General features: G+C 41.3%; 1 protein-coding gene across 1 annotated transcript; it reads right to left on the reverse strand.

Moving 5' to 3' along the window:
- Nucleotides 1-417: 417 nt before the first annotated feature.
- LOC129730998 (period circadian protein-like) lies at nt 418-8,716 on the reverse strand. Its single transcript, XM_055690686.1, has 6 exons — nt 8,105-8,716; nt 5,008-5,381; nt 2,658-4,951; nt 1,885-2,025; nt 1,364-1,795; nt 418-1,299 (listed from the first exon to the last, which is right to left on the reverse strand). Exons 1-6 carry the CDS (start codon nt 8,212-8,214, stop codon nt 1,078-1,080), a joined length of 3,573 nt encoding a protein of 1,190 aa, XP_055546661.1. The 5' UTR covers nt 8,215-8,716; the 3' UTR covers nt 418-1,077.
- Nucleotides 8,717-10,265: the final 1,549 nt, after the last annotated feature.

The raw sequence follows: 10,265 nt of genomic DNA on the forward strand, positions 1-10,265 counted from the left end.
GTATCTGCCATCTTCACAAAGGTCCGAGCCACAATGTCAATATCGTCGGCGAAACCAAACAGTTGAACCGACTTTTGGAATATCGTGCCACTCGTGTTAATCCCCGCTCTTCTAATGACACCTTCCAGGGCAATGTTAAACAGTAGGCACGAGAGACCATCACCTTGCCTTAGACCTCTTCGGGTTTCGAAGGGGCTCGAGAGTGCTCCCGAAACTCGAACTACACTACACTACACTACACGAAACTCGAGTGCCCCCGAAACTCGAAATACGCTGTCGAACAATCAATATTATTATTGAGGGGGCTCCATTTTTTTCCTCTTCCAATTTTCAGCATTTCTGAAGAGGCTAACTATTATTTTGCAATAGTCAATTTTGTTCGTTGCACTAATTGAAACACATTTTTTCATTATCCATACATTTATTTTGAATAGCTGCTTTTGTTATAAAATTCTTCTTAAAATATCTATCGTTAGCGTATAAAACACATACATACACAGTTACAATGTTATGACGAGAGCTTTGCTGAGTAAAGCTATTATCGAAAGTCTATGACAGTTAAGCGTTGTTTGACCAATAAATAGTTAATGGGTTCGATGATGGCAATTTCGGTCACGGGTCACGGGTTACTTTAAAACGTGTTTTAAAGTAACCCGTGACCGAAATTGCCATCATCGAACCCATTGTCTATGACAGTGTTCGTCAGTTGAATCTTTTTTTTTAAATAGTCATTATCTTTTTGCATTTGTTTTGTTTTTGTATTTATCAGTCCTATAAAATATTTCCTAGGAGTCAGCCTAGTAAAAAAGGGTTGAAACTGGGATACTATCTGTATCGTAACTGTAAAAGGTATAGATCGATTCAATTGTTTTGAAAAGTAACCAACAAGTGTTTAACATGCAAATGTAAGTTTACAGCTAGAAGTAAAACCTAAACTAGGATAATATATTCTGTTCGGGCTCCAATGAATATGCGATTGCGCAGTTTACTTTGAATACATGTGTCAAGTCGACTGACGCGGTTACAAAAATAATACTGCTACTATTTCTAGGTTGTTAGGAAAGGCTCGCCCATTTTTCAAGGTCTAATGGTGGGTGGGGGAAACGGAGCGTTCTCCTCGTAGATCATCACAAGCTTGCTGTATTTCATCTTTCGTTTGGCTACGATCCGTTTGTTCTGCGTGTCGCAATCATCGCTGCTGCTGCCGGAAGTGGTTTCACTGAGCGACAGTTTGACGGAGAGTCCTTCCAGCTCCAGATCCAGATATAACTGGCCAAGCTGATCGTTCACCAGAATTGGCTGTAAGGTAGAGAGGACACTTTTAGGTTTAAAGGTTCATCTTTTTTCCTAATTAATAACAAACCTGGTTGAGATCCCTGAGTGCTCGCAAATCAGCGTCCAGTACGTCCTTAACCGGTCGCTCGTCGATTTGGTACCGATAGACGAGGTCCTTCGACTGGCAGACGTCCTCCAACCAGGGTGGATCGGGTCTCCGTTTCGTTGGCCCAACGACGCGACTCGGAACGCTGTCCCAGAGCATCTCACTCGAACTTTTCTTGTCCAATCCGTTCGTCTCAGATGAATTGTCCGTTTTCAGGAAACTTGAATACATACTGGAGAAGCTTGATTCGTCCATATCGTCGCTGAGCTGTCTGTGGGTGGCGGGTGTTTTTAACCCATTGCTGCTGACACTTCGTCGTAGTTGTTCAACGTTCTCCAGGTGGAAGTTGCCGTCCACGTTGCAGATGGCCGGTGAGTTGCCGAACACGTACTTCGAGTACTTGGTATCGAGGTTCTGAATTAAAAAAACGAAGATTTTAGCTATAGTTTTTGTTACAAGAGTTTAAATATAGAGTGAAACATTGTTTTCAGTTAAATGTTTACCCGATTGTTTTGCTTGCTGCTGCTAGCTGCCATCGAGTCAGGCTTTCCACTTGGGTCGATAGAAAACTGTTGAGTTGTTGTTTTGGCACTATTTGTACCGTGATTGGGAGATCCTGTTGCTGATGGTTGTTGGGGTAGAGACTGTTGATAAAAAATTAAGACGATCGTAATCAGAATGTTTACATTTAGCCATAGCGAGGGGCATAGCTGTGCGCCATTTGGGTCAATTTCGATGGAAAAAAATTCTATTTCTCTGAAAGCTGAAGGTTTTAGAGCATTTTTTTAATTCCAACATTTTTATAAAAAATCGCATTCTTCTGATGCGAAATGATTGCAGTGGTCATTTTAATTCATAGCAATTAATAATAGGTATTTATATTATTACAAAAGTTCACCTCAATGGACAACGTTATTCTAATTCCTTTACAACAAAAAAAAAAACAGAAATATTTTTTTTGAAAACAATACTACAACTGAAAAAAAACAACACTTATGTTTGACGGCACTACCTCGCAGTACAAAAATAGAAAAAGTTTTGCTAGTCTTTGTAAATTCTAAACAAAATAAAACTTCGATGCAGTGTGGCATTTTTGCGACTTCACATGGCAAAGGACCAGGTGATGTAATTGGTAGCACATTGAAACGAATGTTTTCAACCGAATGGAAACGCAAGTTTAGCTAATGAAATGGTAGTTTGTCGAAAATATCTTATTTTTGCGGACGATTATTTGACAAGCGCACGGCTATGGTGAGAAGGAAGGTAATCAACTTACGGCTCTTTGTTCGGCGACCAATCCGCAAGGTGGTGGAACCGGTTGGTACGGTATAGTGTGATACATCATTGGCGGGTAGATCACCGATTGCTGGTAGAGTTGCATCGGATGAGGATACATCATATCGTTCATGTAGGGAACCGATATAGGATTTATCCTAGGCATCTCAGCGCCGGAAGGCCGTGGCGCAGGCTGGGGAGCGGCCGTAATGTAGTACAGGGTAGGGAATATGCTGTGCGACGGAACAAAGCTAACCGATGCACTGTTCTGAGTGGTCTGAATCGACGCAACACTGACTGAAAAGGGAGCCCACAAGTCGCTGTTTCGGGGCAAACTGTACGGCAAGGTTGAACCTTGGGGTGCAGCCGAAGAGGCCGCAGTTGTTATGACTGTCCTTGACGGCATTGTGACAACGGCTGATGATATTGGTGTTGGATTCGAGGGTGTTACTGCGTGTAGGGGTTGATTCTTCATGTTCGAAGCAACAGTCTGCTTGTGCTGATGTCTAACCGTTTTTTGGATATCTCCTTCCCAGGAATGAGATGATCCTCTTTTTACACCGTGGGCACAGACTTGCGCTTTCTCCGGAGGTCCTTTTTTGTTCTTCTCTGTGCTACGTGCTAATGTTCTTGCCTCACGATGACGCTTCAGCATCACCTTCTGCATATCTTCGTTGTGCTGACAGAGTATTTCTTCGGTTAACGATGATGGAAGCATACTGCCGGAGGAGGCATCCGTGCTGCTGTGAAGTTGGCCATTGCTTTCCGAGCTGAAATTTCCTGCACTGTCGTTGCTTCCTTCGCCACTGCCACCACTGAATCGCTGGTTGGGACTCACATTCGTTCGGCCATCCACCGTGTCGGTATGTGCACCTCCCGAGGAGTCCATCTTGATCGATTCTTCTATATTATTCACTGGATGACTGTTGAAAAATCGTTGTAGATTATCATCGTAATTGAGTTGATTGTAACTGGGCGGGGTCTCCGAAGAGCTTTTACTATCGAAATAATCATGATGGGGGGATACTTTTCCAAGCATAACCGAATCTCGCTCGGAGAAGGTAAAATCCGATTCGTTCAAAAGGTTCAGTTTCAATTCCGGCTGTGTCACTTCCTCTATTAGGTCTTCCATGAATGACGCCAATGCTTTGCATCGTTTGGAGACCTCCTGTTTAACCTTATCCGAGGGCTTTGCTACCGGTTCCTTCAGAATACGCAGAATATGTTCCTCCATCCTTTTCGCGGATGCCATTAGCTCATTGGAAAATGTGCGCGAGTTTTCATTCGAAGCAAACACATCCGGAATCACGGGTCCTTCCAATATCTGGTGATGTCCTATTACAAACTCAAGCTCTCTGGACCACGGGTTAACGAAACTGGTCCATTCCGTTTGCAACACTATAAAACATCCATTGTTGATCAAAAAGCGATATGGTTGACTGACGAACGATGCTCCAGCCGTCTGTCCTTTCACCATAACTGTCTCGTAAACGTTTTTCAAAATGGTCATGTCCTCTGGGTGATAGAACTCCATTACCGAGCGTCCCAGGATGTCCTGCGGTAGATACCCGATCAACTCTGCCGAATTCCCATCGACGTAACTCAACACTCCGCACGTCGTGTGTCTGGTAGTGAATTTCATTGCGTTATCGCTGAACTGTTCGTTGGGAACTTTGAAGACACTCTTGATTGGAGTAGCGGAAACTATCAACAGAATGGTTCGAACGCTGTTCGTTTCGAATTCGCCATTTTCCAGCGGCGCCTCGCGGAATGATAGCACCAATCTGTACGGTTCATAACTGACGGATGAACTAGTGACTCCGAATCCTGCGGATCGCAGTCCTCGATACTTTCTCAACATCACGTAGAGGAAGTTTTTCTGATCTTTCTGGTTAACATCGCTTCTGCTTTCACCCAGTGGAACGACCACCTTTGACGTGATCTGGCTAGCAAATGTGGCTCGGTCTTTGGGATGAACAAAATCAATGAACGATCGTCCGATCCACATGTCTTTCGGAAAACCCAAACAATGAGTGATGCTGGGTGTGGTAAATAGAACCACTCCGTCATGCATGGATATGACGCAGCAGAAACCATCCTCTAGGTCCACTTTGGCTACCCCGGGAGTCGCTGTTCCAGCTGACTGCGCGTGGATGGCTTCTAGATCTTCGGACTCGGTTTCGGGATGTTCTTCTGTTACGGTGACTGGTGCTGGTGAAGGGCCAGGAAGGAAGGCGGGCGATTTAGCTATGACATCCGGGCGGTGAACCGAGTCATGCGATGCTTGGCTTTCCTCTGGGATACAACAAAATTAGTATATGATAGGTATAGGTTCTAGTAATGGTACTCACCCTTTAGAAGTGGTTCTTCGACGCAGGGAATGGTCGATGGTTCACCGGCTTCCTCGACCTGGCTAGTTATCGTCGACTCTTGTTCATGTCGAGAGGAAACACTCGACGAATTTGTTGCAACAACCTGTTCACTAGTTGCGATAGTTGCTTTTCCATCTGTAGAATCTTCTCCGCCGGTTGCACCGGTCACAGAGCCGGAGGTATCGATTAAAGTTTTCGCTTCCTTGTCCTTCTTTTTGCGGTCTTTTTCCTTGGCATGTTTGCCTGGTGGGTGGAAGGTACTTCCGGCTGTGGATGGCTGACTGTTGCTTTTGCCGCCATAGCCGCTGCTGCCGGATGAATTACTACCACTGTGTTGGGATTTGGAACTGCCACTGAAATACACAGAAAAAGAAAATTCCATGTTAAAGCACAATCAAACGCTCCATCTCTATCACATTTTCCTTTAAAACTACTTTAACTATTTAAAAGTGTAAGCGCCATGTTCAATCGTATTGTCATTGGTTTATAGAAGTATGATAAGAATATAAATAAAATGATTGAAAGTAGGTGTTAAACGTTAATGACAGACTCTTAACTGCTTCTGCTACAAAAACACGTATTTGTGAATGTTCTATAAATTGCTAATTGCTAGTGCCTTGACATAGTCTGTTCTCCGAATTTTTTAAAATTATCAAAACACAGTCGCAGATTTTGTGAACATGAGCATCTTGAAAATCATGCGAAAGCTTGAGTAATGTAACCCATACAATCTCGATTTTTTTCTACCCCCATTAACTTCTAAGGGGTATATAATTTAAAAAATATTGAATTTTACTGCCTAGGTTACATTGGAAGAGATTCGTTTTATTGCCCATGCCGACTGTGCTTTTATTGCCCATGCCGACTGTGCTTGATCAACCGGAAATTCGTGTACCGGACCATAAATCGGTACCTAGAGACCGGAGGCACCGAAGACAAGGCACGATCTGGACGACCAAGGTCTGTGAGAACTCCAAGGCTGAAAAAGATTATACGAGACCGGATTCGCCGGAATCCCGCCCAATCTACACGGAAGCTGGCCAGGAACCTTGAAATGAACCGAGAATCAATCCGCCTGCTTCTGCGCAAGGATTTAAAACTTACACCGAACAAAAAACAGGTGGTTCATGGGGTTACCAAAGCTACAAAGGACAAGAGGTACCAACGGTCGCGGGAGTTGCTCGGTTGGCGCGCAGATGACGAGATTATTTTTCCGGACGAGAAGCTGTTCGTTTTGGAGCAAACAGTCAATCGCCAAAATGATCGAGTTTGGAGTGTGAGCCTCCAGCAAGCTCCTGCGGACAAGCTAAACGTTTCCCGGTTCCAAAATAAGACGTCAGTGATGGTTTGGGGAGCCATTTGCAAGAGTGGTAAACTGCCTCTTATTTTTATCAATAAAGGGGTCAAAATCAACGCAGCGTACTACCTGGACACGGTTTTGAATAAAAACGTTCTGCCTCAAGCTGAACTATTGTTTGAAGACGATTACTACTGCTTCCAGCAAGATGGCGCCCCATCCCACACCGCAAAGGTTGTTCAGGCGTGGTGTGAGGAAAACTTGACCGATTTCATTTCGAGGAATGAATGGCCTCCGTCGTCTCCGGATCTGAATCCACTGGATTATTTCGAGTTGGGATACATGATGTCGAAGCTGAACGACTATAAAATAAAAATTTGGAGCAATTCAAGCGAGTTATCACGAAAATCTGGGACGAGATGGAGCACGTGCGCGCCGCTCGCGACGACTTTCCGAGACGTCTAAAGCTGGTTCGATCAGAGAAAGGTGGTGTAATTCTGAGATATCGTCTGTGAAGTATCTTTATAAGTTACTGAATAAAGCTATGAAAGCCAGATTCAAATTTTCTTCTTATTCTTTGAAATATTGAGGTTTTTTCTGTGTGACCGGACTTATTTGTCACCCTGTGAAATTAAAACCAAAAAATATGTAGCTTCTGCAGTTTATTTGTGTAAAGATGTAGGGCAAGTAATATCGTTCCAATCGATGTCTATTTTTTTAAGACTATTTTGATATAATTTGTCAAAGTAACAGTTTCCTGACATATTTTTTAATAGAATGGGGATTATTTAATGTTACTCATGCATATGTAGTGAGTGAACACAGAAGTTCGAGACCTAATAACTGCATTCTTCCAATTTTCCCAAGTTTTGATCTAATTGCCCATGCCGACTGTGCTTGAGGCAGCGAAAGCATTAATTAGCTTAAAGTAGATCACGTAAGACGTTACCACTAATGGTAAATGTTTTATTATTGCATCGATCAGGACATCGAAAATATGTTTGAAATAAATCGTGTTATAACTAAACACATCCGGTATCCATGTTTCAATCATAATAACTCTAATTTTACGCAATACTGTTGTGGTTTTGCACCATCCAATTTTTATGTGTAGACTTTGTGTTCCTGAAGTTGTGCTAAAGTTGCAATTCAATAAGTATGGATTTCTTATATGTAAGATTTTTGATTGAAAAAGTATGCTACAGGTTTACTTCGAATGTCTGCTTAATTTAAATTATGTGTATAAATTCAAAACCTGCAACTAATTTTATGATCTCTTAGTAATTCAGTCATAAGTAAAATATTTATTCAAGGCAAACAATTTGCCTATACAAAACCCTTAATCTATACAAAACCCTTGATAAATGCGATTTTAATGAAACGTTCACGCTAATTGTAAATCGATATGGGTTTCCCCTGGGGCAATTTCATACCGCGAAATACAATCCAGACATAGGTGGTCGGGAGGGGTGGGATTCTCGTGTTCGTATTACTGCACACCGCCAAACGCTTCCGGCTTGTGATGTCGTAACAACAGTCATCAAACCCACGGCGCATCGAGTAGCGAGATAAGTGTAAAGCTTCGATCGCTAGAATGAAACGTGAAACTTGTTCACATGTTGCTCAGAAAGAAGGCAGCTCCTCTGTCAGGCAGGCAGTCAATCAGTTATTCAGTTGAGGGTATTGTTCTGTTGCTTCCCAAGTAATATTATTTTCAGTAAATTACATTTATTTTGCATCTTTTCGATAGATTTAGACTTTACGTTTCGTGAAACTTACCTCCGTTGTGACTGGCTGTTACTGCAGCTGTTCGAATAGCCAGAGTCGGATATTTTCGTATTATGGGTGGACTCAGCACCCTCCATGTTCTCTGTTCCGGTAGCACTCATGGCTTATCGGTTAGTCAATTCGGTGGTTATCCTTTTATTTAAATTGTATATGTCCTACTGTTGTGCTTCGCAAATTGTGTTTGAAACCACTTTCACTAGTAAACATTTAAAGTCTCATCTTCACTTTCCACATTACCGTTTGACATTGTGCGTCGTTGCAATTACGAGAATACAGCTCACTAATTGGGGACTTGGTAGATTGACTAGATACCACGTTGTACACTATGCAATCAGCCTTCCAATCGATAGTTTAACTTCGTCTCAGCGTTTTTCTATGGTTTACACGATTCTACAGAAGTGTTACACAAGTCTGTGCGGTTTGTCGCAGTGAACTTTGAGCACACTTTACTAGAATAATTTGTCTTTTAACCTTAGAATCAGTATCACATTTCATAATACATATCTTTTCACTAAGAATGGATAACTGAATCGATAAGCGATTTCTTTTGCAGCGCGAAATGAATTCAAGTCCGAACGCGGCGACAGGTGACTAGTAACTGAGCATCAGCCGGTCATCAAGCTTAGCTTCATGGCTTCTCTAGGCGCTAGCTACTAGGGAATCGAACCGCACTGTAGCTAATAACAACACTAGCGCGAGAATTGTTCCTTCCGTCCTTATCGCACTACACAGTGGCAAAGCGATCACATTTCCAGCCGCGTGAGTTTCGTAACATTTGTCGATTTTATTATGTCGGCACCCGGGCACAGGGTGCATTGTATTGGCGATTACCGACTAAGGAGGAGACAGAAATACCCTAGGTGAAGGTACATTTTCACCTGCTAGGCTGGGGGTTGCTTGGCGCTTCACGGCAAGGTATCCCCAGAGTTGTCTCGTAAAAATATAAGAAATCTATGTTTGTGTGTGAGATGGTTTTTGTTTTGGTTCGGTGTGCTTAACTGCTGGAAGCTGCTAGCTGCTCAGGGTCGTCTATGTACTAGCTTTTACAGTTTCTATTTTGTGTTGTAAAGATTCTTGTACCAAAGTTGCGAACTAAAAATAAACATCCGATGTTCATATTGGGCTTTGGGTGGTTATAACTAGGAACAGGTTAGGAAACTTGTTGAATGTATATGTTATGATTCATTTCGTAATAGTCATTCAGATAATATTAAAAGCAGATACATTCAGACAAGCAGAGTAGAGTAATAATCCGTTGTACATATACGAGATCTAGGTTAAGATGGAGATAATCAGTCTAGTAGTGGGGTGTGGAAATATAATCATTCAATCCTGTGTATAATGTAATTTATTGTGTTTTTTTTTATCGTTGCATCTATATATTCAGATTTTCCTAATATTACCTAACAGTTAAAAAGAAAGACTGAGAGAGAGAGATTAGGAAATTCGTACATTTGGCCAAATGACTTGGGATACAGGCTTAATATAATATGATATAATATCACTTCATTTATTACCACAGGAGTATTACATAGCGTTGTTTATGACATTTTTGATATGCATTGTGTTATTCATTAAGGATGCCAAATCCTGTCATTGGTAACCTTTTCTGCACTTTTTATTTTTTTATGCTTTTTCGTTATTATTTATGTTTTTTCTGCTGAAATTTTTATTTATTTTCTGACGATGTTACCTTTATGACATTTATCGTATCCCTAACATTTTTTGATATATTTTGCCTTTTTTAAAATTAAGAAAAGGCAAAATATATCAAAAAATGATAAGGATATAAAAAATGTCATAGAAGTTGAAAATGTCAGAAAATAAATAAAAATTTCAGCAGAAAAAACATAAATAATAACGAAAAAGCATAAAAAAATGAAAAATGCAGAAAGGGTCAAAATGACCAGGATTTGGCATCGTTAATGAATAACACAATGCATATCAAAAATGTCATAAACATATAACATATTCAAATTATAATTTCATACATAATTGACCGGTGGCGTAGCCAAAGGAGAAGGAGGGTTAATGTCCTCAGAGCCAATGTTTTTTTTTATATTATGGCTCTACATTACTGTTAATTAGAGTTACAATAGAATCTATAAAAAAATGGACCTTAGAATTTCATTTAGTGGTAGGGCTTTAAAGT

The sequence above is a fragment of the Wyeomyia smithii genome, chromosome 3 (genome assembly GCF_029784165.1).
Source record: "Wyeomyia smithii strain HCP4-BCI-WySm-NY-G18 chromosome 3, ASM2978416v1, whole genome shotgun sequence".
Taxonomy (NCBI): Eukaryota; Metazoa; Arthropoda; class Insecta; order Diptera; family Culicidae; genus Wyeomyia; species Wyeomyia smithii.

Coding starts and splice junctions, on each gene's coding strand:
- LOC129730998 (XM_055690686.1), bottom strand. CDS start 8,214: ATGAGTGCTACCGGAACAGAGAACATGGAGGGTGCTGAGTCCACCCAT. Junction 4,952..5,007: donor CGAAGAACCACTTCTAAAGG/GTGAGTACCATT, acceptor GTTGTATCCCAG/AGGAAAGCCAAGCATCGCAT. Junction 1,796..1,884: donor GCAGCAAGCAAAACAATCGG/GTAAACATTTAA, acceptor TTTTTAATTCAG/AACCTCGATACCAAGTACTC.